Genomic DNA, 20176 nt, shown 5'->3' with positions numbered 1-20176 from the left:
GGTCTGTTTGAATGTCCATGTTCAAATCTGTGCTACTCTGAAGGCCCAAAGCTTCCTAAACCACATGCTCACCAAGGAGAGAGAAAGCTGGAGTGACAGAACATGTTCCCTGCAGGTAGCTTTTGTCCCTGAAAAGAACACTTTACCTCAGACCTTGTGGTTATGCAGCACAGGGAGAAGCAGACGTGGAAGAGAGTTAACTCCCAACTTACACTCCCAAGTCAAATGCCTTCTTTGACAAGTATTGCTTCTGGGTCAAAAACACTTTGGCCAGCACAGATGACAACTCTGGTGCAAATTTTCTGCCTACTCTGTGACCAAAAGTATGGCTTCAAGTGTTACAGGCTGAGGAAATGCCAAAGGAGCAATGTGCAAGAGTGCTCTTCCGTAGGGAAGAGCAGATGGGGTGGAGGGGAGTAAGACATGTTAAAAGGTAACGGGGCAGTGACTAGGTGTGTTTCAGTTTCAAAGGCAGAAAATATTTTTCCTTCCTAACTCCTTCTGGCTGCTAATATCAGACTCTTGTTTGCATTGAGTTATTTGGGCTGGAGTAGAGCAAAATGAATCCTCAAAAAGACTAATGCTGCTGGGACTTTGGGGCTACTCAGGTATCTAACACCCCAGACAAGAGATGAATGACCTTCTAAAAATGCAACAGTTAAGAAAAAAAAAAACAAGTCCAGTAGCCTCTGATTATTTTAGGACTCAGCAGAAGCATATTGTGCAAGGGCTATGCTTATCTAAGGCATCCATGTGAATCCACTATCCCCTCTAAACATCGGGTGCTGAATTAATTACTGCATGTACTGAAGCAGCACATAGCTCACAGGGGATCTTTGCCTTTTGGTCTCTGAACTCTTTATGGCAGGGGCCAAGGTCTCACCATCAGCATCTGCCCGCCAGGGAAACTAAGGCACAGAGCAGCAGCCACTTCTTCAGGGCCTCCCTCACACACAGGTCCACAAAAGAAGGGAGGACAGAGGCCAGGAATCCCAACATTCACTCCAGGGTCTTAAGGGCACTCAGATCAACTCAGGACTTAGCACTTGAGGTCCACAGAAAGGCAGTCCTCACGCAAGGAGCCTCTGTGCTCCAAAGCCCTTTTCAATGTCTTAGAAACATTTATTCATCGTCTGTTCCTGACCTTCAAACTTTGGTAGAGAGGGCACATCCTTGTTGCGTGGTGGGGATTCTCCTCCATCAAAGCTCTAATCCAGGCTGCAGGTCTCAGTGACCCACACAGCCCTCTCTCTGCACCTCTTTGTTCCAGTCAAGAGACCTCCCTGAGCAAGTTGTCACTGCAGCCCCTTCTTTCCTCACCATTCAGAACGCCCACTCCAATCAACGGGAGCTTGCATAATTACTCTCCTTAAAACCACACAAAGCAGGCAAACACTGGTTGTAAAACACAGCAGCTTGCTGTAACTCTACCATAACATCGAGTGCTCCTCCAATATATATAGTACTTTTCTGCCAGAGGCATCCAGACAAATAGTGATGGGCACCATTAAAAAATGCTTAGATAAATCTTTTCCAGTATGGGCTGGGCTTGATCTGCTCTATTTAAGTCAGTGGAACACAGCCATTGAGCCCTGGGGGAGCAAGTGCCAGCCCTAAATCATTTCTTTGATTAATTGTTCTTGGGAAGGAAGAATTCATTAAGCATTCAGCTCAGCAATTAGAAATAAATATATTTTTAGAATGAACAACCTGCCAGAAACAAGTTGTTTCAGAAAGATACTCAGATTGATGCAGCCCATTTCCCATCAATACATACCAAGGAGGCTTCAGCCTGCCAGGTCCCGTCCTAAGCCAGAGGGACTTTGCAGGAGAAGGGAGCACAGCCCTGTCCCTTAGAACTAGTTGTATGTCTGCACAAGTCCAGTTCACATTCTGTGAGCAACTCTCTAGGAAATAATGTCGTTTCTCTGTATACTAGTTTTCCAGACATAAAATGGGAATAAATATCCTTGCTATTTCACAGAAATATTACAAAGCTATCTCTACAAACAGCTGGGACAGTGCAGATTTGACAGTGATGAAAAAACAGAAGAAAAAAAAAAACACCTGTCAGATATGCAACACAGTGAAAGTGAAGTAACAATCTCTTTAGAGCTTTTGGACATATAAGCAACCTATTTCCCACAGAATTCAGGTGTAACTGAAACATGCAAGTAGCTTTGTTGACACACTAAACAATTATCAGATGAACAGAGGGACAGGTACCTGTGCCGAGCCAGTGATAGCTGAGCGCTTCCCTGTCTGTTTAAGGTGCAGACCCAACAACAAATGAGGTGTAAATGTATATTTTAAATCTATCTGATTCTGTCTTACGTCAATCACTACAAGCTCTGAATCTGCCTACAAATAAGCTCATAGTCCTTGGCAACACGCAAAAGTGTTCAGAAAACAAAAGAGGAGCAAGAAGCAGGTCTCTCCGTTTTCTCAGTGTCTGCCCACCCAGCCCCGTGTGGCTGCAGACATGGGCAGCGATTGCCAGTGGTGGTGCTCCTGAAGGAGGCACAGTGCTGCAAGGCAGGGGCTCACCTCAAAGCTCCAGCAGCAGGGCTCAGTGAGGACGAGGTCTGTTCACCCCCAAAGCCCAGAGGAGAACGTGCAAGTGAGAGCAATGGCACTTGGTGCACACCACAGCCCCCTCCCCAGTCTAGAAGGATGTACTTCAGGTCCTGAGGCTGGAAGAAGAAACCCCCAAAGGACCTAAACCTGCTGTATTGAAAGTTACAACCACAAAGCCCATCCCAAGCTTCAAACTGTTGTGTCTTAAAAGGAAAGACATATCTTATCCTTTGCTTTCAGTGCCTGGAGGCAAGTCTGTTCCCTGCCTTGTTTTGGGTACCTATGATGGCAGCAATGTCTCAATGAATTCCAGCTTTTTCAAAAAGCAATCTAAGAACATATTCTCAAAGGACTTCTTCTCTGAGACATGAAATACACCTGTAGATTTTTACTTCTATGCATGCAGACTGGAATTTCAAGGCCGCTGTAGCAGTTGCTGACTTCACCTTTGATTTCAGCAGGAGCAGGGACGTGCTCGGGTATTGTGTAAATTAGCCAGAAACTTGTGTATTTCAGCAATGCTTGATTAGGTGAATTCTATGTTTGTTTGTTTGTTTTTTCTTTTTCTTTTAATTTTTAGTTAATGCAGTCCTTCTGTTTAAGAAAGCTTAGTAGTAGGGCTAGGGTCTTCCTCACCATTCTTTCAAATTCATCTTACCAGAAGTATATGCGATATGACTCAGCCCAGCTGGCTGGCACTCAGCAGATCACAGAAAGGCTGCGCAAGAGAAGTAAAAAGATGGTTCTGCCATGAGGGAACCTGGGAGGATGCTCAGCAAGTCATTCAAAACAACATCCTCGGCCCTCCCTGGTCCCACCGGGGCAGAGGTGCCCAAGAACATGGAAGGATCTGGATCTTCCACTCTCTGATCCTCCTGCCACGCAGAGAGAATGCGGTCCCCAGTTCAGGGGGTACCTGGAAACTACAAAGCCCTCATGTGCTACAGTGGTGGGGCCACGTAACTGCCTTGGCAGGTGAGCTTAAACTGAGGACCAGCAGTCGTTAAGGTACCTGTTCTCTGAAATTTTCCATTCAGCTGCCCCCATAAGGCTTGACTGGCACAGAGGAGAGTGGAATCGGGAGAAGTTGCTTCAAAAGTTCAAAATTCAAACTAAATCCCCACCACTTTGAATTTTAAAGCCTTTCCTTGATTCTTTCTCTTTGTGCTCAGAAGCCGGAGCAGAAGGTCTTTCCGCTGGAGTCCAGACAAAGCAGAGAGCAGATTAGCTCTGCTCTCGAGTATATCCAAAAACATTTTAGCCCATTAGATATTTGATTGTAAATTAGGGATCTCCTTTATGAAAGACATCACTGAATCAGAAATAGCTATTTTGTGGGCAACGAGCAGAAAATTCAGTGCTCTAAAATACTTCCACTGTAGCAACAGAGAGCTAGCCTCACTAAATCCGGCTTGGAAGATCCCCTTCACGAGCACCAAAACGTGAATGCAATCCCGTATCTCTCCCTGTGGTGTGACGTTAGCAGGTCTCAGACAGCGCTTGTGCGGTGCCCAGATGTGCCCAGCGGTATGGGTACGCGAGAGGCCAGAAGCAGCTCCCAGGAGAGAAGCTGATTCCCAGTGCCACCCCACTGGCTGCAATGGGTTCTCACCAAGGAATTTTGCTCCATACGTTCACTGATTAAAACCTAACTCCAAAGAAATGACAATATATCCTTCTGCATACACAAGAGCCCCAGAGTGTGGAGAAATAATTGCCTCCGGCACTGTAGAAAAGCTGGAGTGAAATGCAGCAATTAGGCAGTGCACTGCAGAACACCCAGAACACCGCACAGTTGCTGCTTCAGGGCAGGGTCTGAATAAACTCGAGTACACCATTTGAGCTGTATGGGAATTACCTGGCTGCTTATGAAAAGCAGTAGTTTGCTCTGTCAAAAGCCATGGGTTTTGAACCATCAGGGTAGTTTATAATGCTACAAAACTATCTGATTTGGAATATTTTCCCTTTCTCTCTCTGAGCTAAGCAGGAGCATACCCATTTTTCCTTTGCAAAACAGTGGGCAAAGAGTGTGCAAGGAATCCTCTCCCCTCCTCCTGTGACCTGCTGTAGGAAAGTTGTTCCAGCTCAAACGCCTGCGAGCAGAGGTACAGCTGACCAGGCGGCTTTTCCCTTACTGGACTACAGATCTCAGTAGCCAAGTCTGGGGAAGATACAAGTTTCCACATGTCCATCTCCACCCGAAAAAGGCGCTCTCTCCTTGAAAACCACAGCCCCTAGGATGTGTGCAGAAGGAAGGCCTGCAGCCCACTGGTGGGACAAGCTGAGGACTAACATCAAGGCATCTTGTTCAGCTCTTTCACAGCTTGTCTCCACACATCTTATCTAAAGACTAGAAAGAAATGCTGATGGCCTACCATTACTGAGAAGATGTGTGTGTGATGATTGCACTAGAGGAAGTGTTTAAGAACGGCTCAGCCTCGTGAAAATAAAACCCTCCAGCAGCTGCCAAAAGTTCAGTCCCAGAGGGGTTACAGTTCCCAACCCCCCAGGTGGGCATGGCTTCCATGCCTCGGCAGCTGCAGCAGGATGCAATGCTCATGGATGGGCACTGTCTTTCCTCTCTGTGCACAAACCAATGCCTCCATCATCTCCTACCCACCACAGGGTGTTCTGCCTTGCACAAAGGGTTGTGCTGACCGGGGGATTGAGCTTTGGAGAAATGTCACTGCTTTTTGTTCCTCTTTCAGTTATGGGAGACAGAGGACTGGAGACATCGGAGGTGCTTTATGGTGGGAAGAAGAGAGATAAAGAGACGCTGGTAGCCTAGGTGTGGGAATTATCCTCCTGTGGTGCCTGGGAGAGTGTTCCTTGTACAGATGTTTGACACGCTCAGCTCTGCTTTGCACTTCTCACGCACACATCTCTCACGAGGTGGTGTATTATTAGATGCACCCCCGATGTTACGTATTAATTTCCAAAGCAGACTCATTCACACACACATAACACATCCACCCACATGCAGTAATGCTTAGACAGACACAAAACCATCCAGCAGCCAATTATTTGGGGTGGGAACAGCTTGCATTAGCTCATGATGAAGCTTAGCCTTAATTCTACTGAGCTAGAGAGGCTGGGAGCTGTGCGTTGGTCTCCTGACTGACTGCAGATCTCAGAGCAGGGCAGATGATGTCAAGGCAAATCTTTTTTTGTCTGCAGTGCAGATTTGGCTGTGTGAATTTACTTGCAGATGAGGCTTCCAGATCCCCTGTTCAAAAGCACAAGCCCTAGGCCATACCCACATCTGCCACCGCTAGCCTAAATTCCCCTTGGTGCTGCAAAAGGAGCACACAACCAGCAGCACTGCCCTTGTCTAGGACCTATGCTTTGGCCACCTCTCCACCAATGCATGTAGCCAACAAAAAGCAGGAGGAATTCACCCCATTTGGGTGATGGATGAGGATTGTCCATGGTGCAAAGCAGAGCCCAGTCATAATGGGAATTCACCGACATGTTCTGAACGACGTTACATTATGTGGTGTTTTGCAAAACTGAGGACCAGAAGCTTCCCAAAGCAGTCAGGGCTGAGCCAACAGACCCTGCCAGATCCGGAGCTTGATTAAAGTATGCCTTTGACCCAGAAACTTGCTCCAACTCCCAAGCATGGGGCAGGCCCCTCAGTTGCTCTCTAACCAGAGCACACACAGTGTGTCACCGTAACCGGGGCTGACATGATCTGAAGCACACCTGGGCATGCACTAAAAGGCAAGGGGCAGAACTGATCGTCCAAAAGATTCAGCAGTCGCTGAGCTCAGATGCTGTTTTCTAAAGCTGCTGTGCCAGAGAAAGAGACACCTTGCCAGCTCCTGTGCCAGACCTTCCATCCAGGAGTGTTTACTGAAGTCAAGTTGTTGCATCTCCCACGGAGAAAAGCAGCCCGCCTTGCAATACACATGACCGGTGAGGAAAAGTTGGAACATTTTCTTTTTACAGCATCTCCAAACCCCGTGCAGGGGCTGCATAATTCTCATTACAGACACAAAAGACAAAATTCTCATCTCCATTCCCTGTCCAGACTTTTTACCTATATTTTTCCCAACCTAGTTCCAAACATGCTACACAATATAGCATCATACGTGGAACTGTAAAGGTGCTGGCAATAAGTAACCATTATTCAGAAATCACTTAACAGTGCATGGATCTACTAATTTTTGTGGTCCTAACAACAAATGGACAAGAGATGTAACCAAATCTTCAGCAGCACTCAGAGTAGTATAGTCATGAAGAAATTCTCACGGAACTGCCTTCTAAACCATATACCCTTGCTGACATCTACTCTGAATCTTTTGTTATGTTAAAATGTTTTAAGAGGTCTACAGCCTCTCCCCTGGCCCCTAGCAGTACCATGGCTCCATTGCCAAAGTTGGAGAAATCAAGGCACAAAGAGCATTGCGTTCATGGTTCCTCATAGTGTCAAAACCAGATGCCTGACCTGCCTTCCAGTTTGTCCTTGTACCTGCTACACATTGCTCATGGTCCAAAAGGCATCCGCAGCTAAATGAGCATGGGAAAGCGATACAAATGAGTTTGTGTTGGCATCAAAGAGAACAGCCCATAATCTGTGGTCTACACTGGTCCTTCCTCCTCCCCTTCCCAGTAATTCACAGAAAATCAGGGATGGAAACAAATGTTCCACTTGTTATTAATAAAAGCGTAACTTGTGCATGCATTAGTGCTTTAAGGCAAAGAGGGAAAGATCAAGCACCAAGAATTTGTGCTTAACAAAAGCAGGTTTGCCATCGCTAAAAAAGCTGCAGAGAGTCAGCCAGTGTTATCATTTGTTATCGCTCTGCCTGTCAGGAGAGCCAGTCCAAACCCTGACACTGCCAGGCAGCACCACCTTTGCACCGCTTCCCTACGCCTAATGCAACTGCGGTGCCTCTGCAGAGCTGCAGGATGTCACTGCGCTCGCTCAGCCCACACCCTGGGCTCTGCACCATCCCTTCCGCCTACTCACGAATGGGGACAGAGGTGAGACCACCAGGAGTGGGATAGGATAAACTGGGGCCTCCACCACCTCCTGTCCCCTGGAGACGGGCATGTACACACGCATGCACCAAGTCCTCTGCAGATGAGCCATCACGCCAGTAACAATGTTAGTGCTGTGATGAGTTAGCACCTTGTCCTGAAATCACGTGCGAAGCCACGGCTGGGAGGAAGGGACTTACTAATGTGGAGTCCCCGAGTCTTTGGAATGTAGCCGTTATCTCCCTCGCAAGCTCCAGAGTGCTGATAACTTTGCAAGGCATTTCTTTCCCACACCCAGGCAAATCCAACTGTGCGCCACCAGGCTTTCCATCCCCCAGACATCAGACTGTAACAGTGCCCTGCAGCTCTGACTAGGAAAATGGGATCCCACCAGAGCCCCTCTGCATACAGTCTCACTGGAGCTGTGTGCAGGATGAGGGGTTACTCAGCGTACAGTTGCCGATCTCCTGGCAATCACCAGAAGCTGGAGCACAGCTGTGAAAAGGGATAAAAGAAAAAGGAGTTATAGCTCCTACACTAGGATCAGCTGGCAACCTGCAGCACCTCTCCTGCCTCTAAGCTCTTTCACAATAGATGCATAAACACAGACAACCTCTCTGTCCAAAGAGGCAAAGATTTAAATCCTTAATGAGCACATTTGGACAAGTCACCACAAATGAGATTAGCTTTTGTGCATCGCTGGGGAAGCAGTTGTGCCCCTATAATGTCCAAGGGGTGGGCCCTCAAGCTGACCTTGGAATTCCCCTTTGAATGCTCATCCGCTGTGCTCTCACTCGCAGCATCTTCCCCTGCTGCATGCAGTGTCTCTTCAGGAGTTAACAGCCTGGTTTACTACAGCCTGGTGCTTAAACTAGGCACGGGGTGACCATTTTGATGTCAGCCGCTGTGAATATACTGCACGGAATGAATAATTTCAATTTGTAAAGGGACTTCCCAGGTAGCCAACCATTCAGCAAGGAAAAGGGGCAGAAAAAGGTCTCTGTAATAGCACCTTGTTAGCCCAGCACACAACTGCTTTCTCTTCTGTATTTCTGGAGTCCTAACTGCTTTGTCTGCTGACAAAACCCAGGTTTTAGTGCTGTCAGCACTGCAGAGCTGTAGAGCCACGCAGAGCCAAGCCGCGTTCTCATCTGCCTTGTACATCACCAAAAAAATTGCCCACTTAAGCAATGATACCTGAGCAGTATATATACAGATACACAGCAGCTCTGGTTTGGAGACCCCAGGACAAACTTGCTGCTTGGTCAAGAATCCTCTCCTGACTTGCAGGCTGAAAAGCACCTTGTGTTACAGCCATCCCTCTGCAAAATGCTCAGTTAATGTAGGAATGAGTGCTGTATTGCTGCTAGACAAAGAGGTTATATAAACATTTCTGAACAGAACTTAAATCAGCCCTATTCACCATAATAACTCTGACTCTTTTATAACAGGAGCAAGTAAATCTCATGCAGATATATACCACGCCTCACCAAGATGGTTATGGTGCTGCCAGCCAGATGCTGCCTGGTTTGAAGGATGGCTGGGGATGCTGCCCCTGCATCGGCAGCTGCAGGAACGCATGAGGATACCGAGAAGCACCAAGGGAGGAGAAGAGGCCTCAGGTCTCTCCACACAGAAACAACCCCATGCTCTGTTACAAACCAGGGAAGGGATAGAGCAGCATTCGGCAGACTTGGGGGCTTTTGTAATTCTCTCTCTTGGTCTTGAGTTCTGGAAATTGCCTCACCCCCCTGAATACAGGAACAGCCTGGACCTTGTCCCAACACAGACCACGTGGCATAAACATTTTGGGGTGAAATCTTGTGCTCTACCAAGCCACTTCCCTATGGAATGGCCTTTCCCTTGCTCTCACCGGTGAAAATGCGGTTTTTTGAAGTTCTCAAAGACAGAAATGGAGTTGGCACCTTCTTTTTGAGTGACATTCATCTGTAGGTAAATTGATTTAATAGCTTGTTAGAGTGCCAATTAGAACCAACAATAACTCAATTGACCTGTAACTTCCTTGGCACCAACAGAGCTTTCAAAAATAAGAGAAAGGACGAAAGCTATGCTCTGGCAGAGATAAGAGCTCAGATAGTTGGTTTTGTGAGCAAATGGAGGGATTCATGGGCTTGCTAATGAGATGCTCATAACACATCAGAAACAAAGACAAATTTCAATGGTTCCAAGCTAAAATGACACTGTGTTATCTCCAGACAGAGATCACTCTTTTATCTGTATAATAAATGAATTTCAGTGCAGTAGCAGTACCGCTACAGCAGAAAAAAAAACTGAGTGCAACAGAAAGCACTAGCAGTTACCTAACCACAATAACACCATGCTGGAAACCCAAGTCTACCTGCTTATAATAGTACTGAAACGTCCTACACCGATTCTGTGTGCGCCTACCAATAAACACTTCTGGAAAACACATTTTTCCCTCAAATAAAATCTGTTTCACACTTACGCAGTGGAGATTGTGCTTCTACATAAATTCATCGTTTGAAACGCTTGGCTTCAAGGATGGATGTGTTTCAAATTTAAAAAAACAAAGAATGTGGGTAGAGTTTGTCTAAACATTGCTGGGCTAAGAGCATCCAAGGATGGAGAAAGGGATAAAGTGGAGAGGTTTGAAATTACTAGGCAAAATGACCACTGTTAAACCAGGAAGGAAAGCAGGGACTGAGAACACTGAGCTTATCTGAAGAGTCCAAGGGATAATCGCAACTACAAATACATAGAAGGAGAGAAAACAAATGCGGGGGAGACGCATTTGGAAAAAAAAAAAGAAAAAAAAAGAAGGATAAGGGGATAAGGACTGAGACTGGCAAGGGAAGGAACTGGTGTGAGAGAAGTGCCACTGACACCGGGCTGAATAAAGTGCCAAGCACAACGTACTGCAATTGGACAAGGGGCCAGGGTGGAGGGGGAGAAGAAGCATTACTAAAAGCTGTGGTGAGGTGGAAAGGAGTAATCAAATGAAAAACTGGGCATGAGGACCTAGGACTGGCTGGACAAGAAACATGTTACAAGAAACCTAGAAAACGGAGATGGGAGTGGTGAGATAAGCAACACAAACACTGAAAGTGAGGGGTAGGGAAAACAGCAGATTGGAAGGAGCGGGGCAGAAGGCATCATGCTTGGGTACAGGGGAGAAAACAAACAGTCTGTAACACAGAGCACGTTTCCCTTCGAAGCCTGGAGAGCTACCCAAGAACCTGGCACATCATTGCCGCTTTGCTGTAACTGCCTGCTATGGGCATTGCTTAATTGAGAGCAGAGGGCAGTGCAGCATATCCTCTCAAAGGTCCATCGCTGCTAACGAACCCAGGGACATTATTATGATGAGGATGGGGATTGATTTACCTTAACAATTATACAAAACCACTATATTAAAATTAGACTGCAAAGTCAAAAGCTTCGGTTATGAAATAGCAGAACGGAGGTTAGCTGTATGTATTACATTACAGTCATTACATGTTTCAGAATAGTTCTTCCTACAGAATTCATTCAAGATGAGAGGAAGGGCTTGAGGCAGACATGTGGGGAAGAGATTTTCTATACGAGCTCATTTCTTGCACAATCTGAAAGGTTTGCAATAAAAGAGATAAGGAACTGCAGGACAAGATGTGATGGCTAAGGCAGATGAGTGCTGCCCTGGAGATTCTGTCTCTGCCAAAAAGTTCCTGCAGAGGTGTTAGGCAAATAGCTCAATCCAAAACTGGAACTAGAATAATATTTGTAGGGGATGATTAAAGAGGACACTATGTCACTGTTCACAGCTATGTTTTGTGGAGTTTGATTCTTGACAACCCCCTCCTCTTTTTTTCTTTTTTTTTTTTTTTTAAAACTATAACAGACAAACTAACAGACATCAGAGGCTTGGGTGGGATCGACATGCCTCCTTCTCAGACTGGCTGCTCACCAAGCAAGTCTAAGAAATGGTCCAAATCCGAAATGTCCCACTCGTCTTAAAGCATCAGATACTCTTAAAACAGGCAGCCACTACCTCTGTGCCCTGGTCTTGTGGGTCACAGCAATGTCCGGTTCCTTACTGGGCACCCACAGAGGCTGAGCTCTGAACGTAAGGCATGCTGTGGAGTGCTACACGCTCTGCAAACGGGTCCTCAGGTTGACTACACCAAAGTAATGCATGTTCTTGACCTTGCTGTCTGTGAGCCTCTGTCACCTCACTACAGACTGGAGATGACAGTACTAGTTCCCTAGACAAGGTGTCAGGAAGAGAAATGATCGTTTATTGCTTTTACAGTTGAATATTTCCTAAGTATCAAAAAAACCCTGTTTTTTTCATACTAGGATCTGAATAAGATGAAATAAATATGCTATCTTACAACAAGAGATGGGTAAAATTTTAAACAGCTTTTTGCAAAGGAACAGCCATCCCCGTGTGCACTGAATGAGGCCTGGGCTTCTGCGGAAGAGAGAATGTGGTCATTTATTGGCAGAGATTTGCACCAAGGGTCTGAATTAAGTTTGTGCAGGAAATCTTAATCATGATATTGTCTTAAATCTCCATGTTTGCTTTAGTATTTATTCATATGATTTGATCTCATTTTCTGCAAGTGAACAAATATGAAAATACTATAATATTATATGATTATGATCTTAAAACATCTTATGGTGGTACACTGAGGTGTTTCATTTACTGAGACCTTCCTGTTTTCAAATGCTGCCTCTATAGTACCTGAACATGTCTCCTACAAATAACTATATCCCCACAACAAGCCTCTAGCACGGGATTTTTTATCCTCTGCTTCACAGTCAGAGCACGAAGCTTGGGGTGACTCGCCCAAGGACATGAGAAGCATGGCTACCACTAGTTTGGTCCCCTTCATGGTCAGGAAACCACATTTCCTCTCCTGCAGCTTGATTCACAGTCCACTGAAGACAACAGAAACCTAATCCATGTTGCTCAGCAGGATTTGGATTATCCCTCATGTTATTCCTGCTTGGATTCCCTTGTTCAACTCCAGCAAAACTGCCCTGGGAATTGGCAGGAAAGTTCTCTGCAGTAAAGACAGCAAGATCTGACTTCAGGAACATCTCCCTTCCTCAGCTAGCAGTGCCCCCACATGATTTTAAGGCAACTGCCATCGGCACAAACAAGAAAAGACAGGCAAATATATGAGCTGCCCACCACCAAGCCAGTGCCTGATTTGCACTTTTTGTTTGTTTCTAATGACTGGCACAGGCTCTGCTACTAATGCAGTTGTTTCCCCTGCCTTTCCCTCCAAGCAGAGGTTTCAGTGAACCAGAATTGCAATTTGCAGTACATAAGGCTCACACAATGGCTAGCTTTCATTTTACTTTCATGTGAGCAGTGGGCAAGTCACAAGATCAGCATTTGCCACTGTGGGCAGCCTTTGAATGTGGAGAGGCATGAAGGCAGGCACAAGCAGCAGCATTCTGGGCAGCAGGTAGAGAAAAGAGTTATTGTCTGAGAGCGGGAAGACCAACACCCACCTAAGTGAACCGCCAAAGCCAGGAGTGTGCTGCATGCTTCACAAATTGTTTACCCTCTTAACAAAACAGCAAAAAGCTTACGACTGAAAACAATCTCCACAGACAGAGCAGCACCCCGTGAGGCACTCTGGAAATCACTTCTGTTCAGGAGAGTGGAAAAGAGAAGCATGCATCCTTTCCATTTTTGCTCAATCCTGCCAGTGCAATTGGGGTCAGTGTTTAGTAGTATAATTAATAAATCCCACTGATTCCCCAAGGGAAGTGTCTGACTGACACTGCTGAGAGGTCTGGACCAGCACGAAGGGGAGCAAATGATTTTGTTCTTCAGAAATTCCCCTACCTTACACATTACACCTCCACATCTATTTCTTTTGGTGCCACATAAATCTCCCCAGCTCCTGAGCAGGTGTGGGGGTCTCACAGAGGAAGCAAACGAACAAAAGGGTCTGTTTGCAGATAAGTATTCCAAGGAAGTGAGAACAGTGGAAAGAAAAAATCCAAAATCTCAAGTTGGGACCGAGTGGAATATTTTCCATTGTTTTCAAGCAAGCAGCAGCTTCTTTTTCCCGTGAAGAAGTTAATAGATTACTGGGCAGTGAATAATGTGTAGTTCTATTTACATCCACTGTTTGGACTATTTTGGTCCTTCAGATAGCGTATCTGTTCTCAGGCCTTTCTAAAAGCAGCATGCTCCACTGTTTTGCAAACAATTCTGGAGAGCAGCTCCAACCAATATGCTTCACTCAACTTCCGACTAGATAGATCATTGTTTGTCTGGAATTTTTTTTATTACACCGATTTTACTAGATCAATGCTTCCTCTAAGCAATAAATTGCAATTCTATCTATCCACTGAAAAAGCTCTCAGAGCCTCAGATAAATCTTGATCTACACATTGGTTCTGCACTGATGTGCAATCAACCACAGATGCAAATAAACTCAAGTAACTAGCACTTAGATCTGAACCTTGGAAGAGGAGCTAGTACTCTTATTTTCATTAGAAATCGCTAAGACGCCTTTTAAGCGCTGCCAGAACTAGTCCACTGCATTAGTCATGAGTACTCAGTGGCACTGAGTCTGGTTTTTATAAAGGTCATTCGGTGTCTTTTCCCCTCACAATGGACTAAAAGCAGAAATCAACAGAGCCTTAATCTATATTAATTTGCTTTACTCTTTGAGGGTCATAGATTTGCCACTGGAATTAGCTATATTAGATGCTAAAATGATAATTTAATGAGACAATGATGAAAGCCTCTGTTCTATTCTAAAACCGGAATGCCTCTCACATAGCACGAAGGAGAGTTACTCCATGAAGTCAGAGGAATTGCACAAATGTAATTTTACAGCAAAATCGAGCTCTGCTAGTTAGGGTCAGAGTGTTCAATTCAAAAGTTCACGTCTTGAGCTGTACGTAGCCGGAAGTCATGAGGTCTGGAGCTCTACCAAAACACCTGGAGACGCACCTCACTCTCAGAGGTGAAGCTGGTTTCTCCAAAAAGACAGCAAAAAAGATCAGGGGCTGAGTATTTATTAACTTTAAACTTGTACACCAAATGCTACTGTACAGCTTTGGTGACAATGCAAAGTGCCAGATAATGGAGACTCGTGCCTCTCACAGCATCCTAATGCTCTAGGATTTGCACCCATCTATAGCAAGGAGCAAGCACGCCTTGTACTGCGTAATTTGCAAAGCAGCAAACGGAGTCCTTTGGGCCAAGGATATAGCTCTTGAAAATATCTTGGTCATACCTGCTCTGTGGCGCAATCTACTGCATTTCGGAGGTCAAGAAATGTTACTCGTATTCATATGAGTTGTTTCCAAGAGAGATGCTTTGGTAGCACTCAGAGCAGAAGGGAATACCTAATCCGAACAGCATCCGGGAAAGCTCCCATTCTTCTCCTTCAATGCCGCCATTGTTCACAGGTTATTTTTCATGAAAGTCCACGCATTTTCTCTAAGTGGCAGTCACATTCAAACAGATATGCTGCAAGTGACCTAGAAACTGGGGTGAACAAAGTTCCCTGGAAAATGCACATACTGACCATACAATAGTGTATCCAACTCCTTCCGGCCTCTTCAGATGTTTGTCTGCACAATCAATACCACTGCCCCATCTGATGCTGATCCATAATAGTAGGGAGGAAGCGCATATTTGTGTGCTCGGCTTCTAGCATCAATTTAGAAGAAACACAAAATGGCAAGCTCTCAGCGTACCTGGAATCTGACACCAGGCAGACAATTTCTCGCACCAGGGCACAGATATCCAACTTTGCTTTCTCTACAGAAATGCAAAGCTACGTTGCAGAGGATTTTGTTCTTAATGCTAACAAGTCATACATGGATACATCTGTAACTGCCTGCATGTGAACATTTGCGTGTTAGCACACTGTATGATCAGCTGGCTTGGGAGAGTGTAGCTTGCCTGCGTATTTCATTCCTTTGTGTAAGGCTAGGAGTGGCCCTACAGCCAAGTACCTCACAAATAAAAACTTGCCTGATAATTTGCTATGCCATTTTAAGGAATAAGCACTGGTTCACTAGGAATCTTCAAAAAATTAACTCTTAGGACCATCTCACCTTGGGCAAGGTGGCTACCTCAGCTACTGCCACAATCCTTCTACTGAAGTTTGCCAGTCTGGCTCTGTGCTGGAAACAGCCATAGAGACAGAAGGGCATAAATCCGTTATACAGATACATAAAAGATATACAAACTGAAGGCTACTTTAGGATAAATCCAAATATGATCCAGAGACTAAATCCAAAATTACTTTAAGATGCAACACACAGAGAGCACTTTGCTAGAATAATCCAAGAAAGCACAGCAGTTAGTTTTTAACTCTAGGCTTGTGGCAAATATACTAAGTTCTGTAGCCAAGAGAATGAAATTGGTTTGTTCTTTCTAGAGCTAAACACTCTCACATTTCTCTGTGTTTGTGAGGTATTACTTGACCAGTCACAACAGTGAGGCAATTTTATACTATTTCCAATCTGGGTTTGAATAAGATTGTACTTACAAGGACTGTGCATCACGATGTAGCTACTGGAAACCCTCATATGCTCGGTCAGCTCTATGCTTGGGACACTTGACTGCGCTGAATTTAAATGACAGTGCAGTCTTCCAATTCACATAGCCTTCTAATAAAGTTTGTTAATCCAAGCAAGTATCCAGGAATCTGTTCAGTGCCAGTCCTGAACCTTCTAAGCTTGTTAAATCCCTAAAAGGTAGTGCCAAGAGGTTTCTGTCATTGGGCACCAAAATCCCTCCTGCAACTCCTTCCTGCAATTATCTCGCTAACTATATTTTACTGAATAAGGCAACATTTCTTTTAGAGTCCAAGAATTCAATAAAATCACGTAATTTGATGGCTATGTTTGAATAACGTGCTTCTACTGTGTGCTTTTAAATGTGAAATGTAAGCCAGTTGTAATTAAAGTTGAAGCAGTAACCCTTAGCCATTGATTGCACTAAGTAATTAATTATTGATTGCAGCACTTTACATACGTATTGCAGAGGACAGTTCACCTGTGCAGTAGACAATACTTTACTCACAAATGCCTAAACACAGCTCCCCCCCCCCAGCTATGTGATTGAAACCATACAATAATTGGTTCTACTGTTTACAAGTTAATTTTTTTATTAACCTTCATGGCAATGTTGCTATCTGAGTGAAAGAAAGCCATTACTCTCCTAAAGACAATGTTAACTATTCCCTGCCCAAATTAGTCTTGCAAATAAGCATCTGCAGATGCAAAAGAGCAGATCTTTGTCTGTAAGACTATGAAGGTCTTAAGTTCCTTCAGAATGAACGCTGCTATCATCCTCTGCACATACCAATTCCTGACAAGCGATGCTGCGGTAAGAAGCTGTACAGAGCAGCAATAGTGGCAGCATCATTCCCTAACTCTTGGGGAAGGAGAAGGGAGAGGACTTTGAGGTATTAAAATGGGACATGAAACATTAAACTGGCAGACTGCAGGTTGTGAGCTGGAGATGCAGGAGTAGTTAAGCAGCAGACATTGTGCTTTTAGTCTGGAGTTGTGCATCAGGTGGGAACGTTTTTCCCCATTTACACAGGACTATGGAGAGGCTTTCCCTTATAAAAAGCTGAAGCGAGAGGCATCTCTTAGTTTAAAAACACAATTTAAAATTAATAGTAGTATGGGGACACTAAAATTAAGCTCAAATACAAGCGAAACCTGCAGATTGCTTGACTGAAGCAGATCTTGGATGTGTCCTCCAGCTCTTCTGACTAGGAAATTAGCAAGGAAAGTTATCCCTGGGTGTGTGTTCTGTGCAGAAAGGTCTGAGCTGGACAGGGTAGGGGAAGGGGCAGGCCAGTTTTGAGTGGGCCAGGAAGGGGAGATTGTACCTGAAGTCACTGTAGGGATGGATGATCCAGAACCCGGCAGACTTAACCCTTTCCTGCTCCCGCTCCACGGCCTTCTGGCTGCCAAACATCCTCAAGGAGAATTTGTTGACCCCCGGCTGGAGCATGGCCCCAAACTGCCTCTGCATGAAACCAGCTTGGCCCAGCCTCTGCTCCTCATCTGGGGTGATCTGGTCGCACCCTCCACCTCCTTCCACTTTGATGGAGGTAGAGGAGCAAGCTCGGGGGGGCTGCTGCTGGGACTCCGGGGGGGATGCCGGTGGCGGGGGTGCTGGCAGTCCCTGCTCCGTCTCCCCACTGCCAGGGGGGCTCTTGTCCTCTCCGGGGGAGGCTGGCTCCCCTTCACCGCCGATCAGCCTCTTCTCCTCAGCCGCGTCGTGGAGGTGCCTGCTGGTCAGCGAGGACAGGCTCCCTTTGAAGCGGCGGCAGTCCCCATTGGTGCTGGTCTTGGCGCCCTTGCTGCTTGCCTCTGTCTCCAGGAGGCCAGGGTCTCCCCCTCTGCTGGGGTCTCCCCCGAGTGCCCGGGTGCTCCCAGCAGAGGGCGAAGGCAGTGGCTTGAGCCTGATGCTTTTCCTCCGGGTGTCCTTGTCGCTGTCTTCCTCCTCATCCATGATCGACGCCTTGGGTCCTATCTGCTGGGGCAGGCTGTAGAGCCTCTTGCGCATGGAGGGGGGCAGCTTGTCCATGGCCGCTGCTGCTGCTGCTGCTGCTCAGTGAGGGGGAGAGACCCCCCGGCTGTGCCGAAGGAGGGGAACCGTCGCTGCCCCCAGGCCCCTGCCCCCAGCTCAAGAGGCAGGAGGGACCAGAGGCTGGCGTGTCATCTCCTTACCAGACTGTGGCATCCACAGGCTCCGCATCAACGCATGGGCTCTGCATCCAGAACGGAAGGAAAAAAAAAGAGGGAAGGCAAAAAAGCCCCCCCCTCTCCTCCCTTGTCCCGATTTGGCTACTTGCTGCTTGCCTCCCCTTGGTGAGTGTTACTGCAATCCCTGTCTGCTCAGATCCAGAGCACTGGGCAAGAAGTCTAGAGGAGAGCCACACACTTCTGGCTGGAAGGCGAGGGAGGGCGGCAGCAGCAGCAGCCGCCTTGCCATGTTGGCTTCGAGATGCAAATGTGCAGTGTCTCCCGGCGGGCAGACATCATCCGAAAAGCGAAGCGCAAGCCTGGGTGCCTCAAACTCCTCAACCTGCCGGCCAATAACACAATGAACTGCAACCTGCAGCAGCCACTGCTTGCTTACATCACTGTCATCACTTATTCCTCATGCAGCCCCGGCTCCTGGGAATATTCATGAAGCGATCCCATTCTATTGGGTTGCCATAGGAGCGACTACTGCACACAGGCTCTGCCTACCTGAGCCAGCACCCGGGCTTCTTAAAAGGGCAACGTCTGGCTGCCAAGGGTGTGTGTGGCAAGAGGCACGCCGCAACGCTGCTGCTGCTGCTGGGCTGCAACATCCACGGCGCCTGGGCACTGCGGGGCTCCTGCCGCTCACCAGGAGTCAGCCGCGGCTTGGCTGTAGCTGAGGGAGCGCCCGGCTTAATGCCATCCTTGGTTTAGCAGCAAAACCTACCGGGCAGCTGTAAATTTAAAAATAGCAGCATCATAAAAATAATAGGAGCAAAGAAGATTCCTTTTTCTCTTAGATGCTGGCGATCCTTGTCTCCTTCTGGAGTTGCAGCTGCTTGGCTGCAGGTTTTCTGGTGAAGACACGGGGCGGGGGGGGGGGCGGGGGCAAATCCAAATCTAAAGGAAGAAATACCGGTTCACCTTGAAAATCTCACTTGCATGCAAAGCAGGGGCTTGGGGAGTGCCTGTCTGTTCTGGCACAAGTTTGCCTGCTGGGAACCCCATTGTGTTTTTTACCGAAGAAAGGTTTGGAAGGTTCTTTTCCTTTGCTGCCTTGCTTCCCGTTAGACATGCCAAATGCTACTATTTCTCCCTGAGGGGTTGGATCCGTAGAAGTCATTCAAAAAACAGCAGGCTGCATCTCGGAGAGCTCCCCTACCGGAACGAGGGAGGCTGGACCGGGATGGCAAAGACGCGTGTGGGATGCGTGGGCTCTCCCTGCACCGCGGGGAAGCCCACTTCGCTGGGCACCTGAGTCAGCGCTTTCCTGCCGGAGAACAGCTCGGGGTAGGAATCCTCCCTTCCTTTCGCTGATGGCCATGAGGCACCTCATGTAACACAGAGGCCAAAGCCGTAGAAAAAAGCTTAAATCAGGCTTTTGCCTACCTTTTTTTTTTTTTCTTTTTCCTTTTTTTTTTCTTTTTCCCTTTTTTTTTTTTTTCCTCAGAAAAGGAAGAAAAAAGGTGGCAATCAGCCCTGCCCTGCCCTTCCCTTCCTTGGGAACGGCTGTTTATTCCACTATGCTTATGAAGCTCTTAGACTGATAAACCAGTTCCAATTATTTTCTAATGTAAAGCCTTTGAAACCAGTGGAGTTAAATTAAGAATCCGTTTAGCCATGTAAGAGGCTGCTTGCAGATATTTTTGCACAGACTCAGTATCTGTGGCTTTCTAGAATGTTTGTTGTTTTATATAGTTAAAATCATACCTCCCAGAAAAAGGAAACCACGTGAACTCTGCAGACAGGCAGGGAGGCTAAACGCACGCAGCCAATGCCCACTGCAAGCAGTGAGGAAATCCTCACCAGTTCCCTGAGAATCGCTGTGCTTCTGCTTCCATAAGCAAATGTTCACCTTTCCCCCTAGGAGTCACTTGTCACAGGCCTAAGATAA

At 46.5% G+C, this 20176-nt stretch overlaps 1 protein-coding gene across 2 annotated transcripts in view; it reads right to left on the bottom strand.

Annotated features, from left to right (window-relative positions):
- Window positions 1-18121, bottom strand: part of HCN4 (hyperpolarization activated cyclic nucleotide gated potassium channel 4) — a 100186-nt gene extending 82065 nt beyond the window's left edge. For both annotated transcript variants that reach the window (XM_035566732.1, XM_035566733.1), the window contains exon 1: window positions 17418-18121. In XM_035566732.1, coding sequence (XP_035422625.1) covers window positions 17418-18121 — 704 coding nt within the window. The remainder of the gene's footprint in view (window positions 1-17417) is intronic.
- Between the last annotated feature and the right edge of the window lie 2055 nt (window positions 18122-20176).

The sequence above is a fragment of the Cygnus atratus genome, chromosome 11, assembly GCF_013377495.2.
Source record: "Cygnus atratus isolate AKBS03 ecotype Queensland, Australia chromosome 11, CAtr_DNAZoo_HiC_assembly, whole genome shotgun sequence".
In the NCBI taxonomy this organism is placed as follows: domain Eukaryota; kingdom Metazoa; phylum Chordata; class Aves; order Anseriformes; family Anatidae; genus Cygnus; species Cygnus atratus.
Note: the sequence above shows the minus strand (reverse complement) of the source record. Positions and strands in the feature narration are given on the sequence as shown.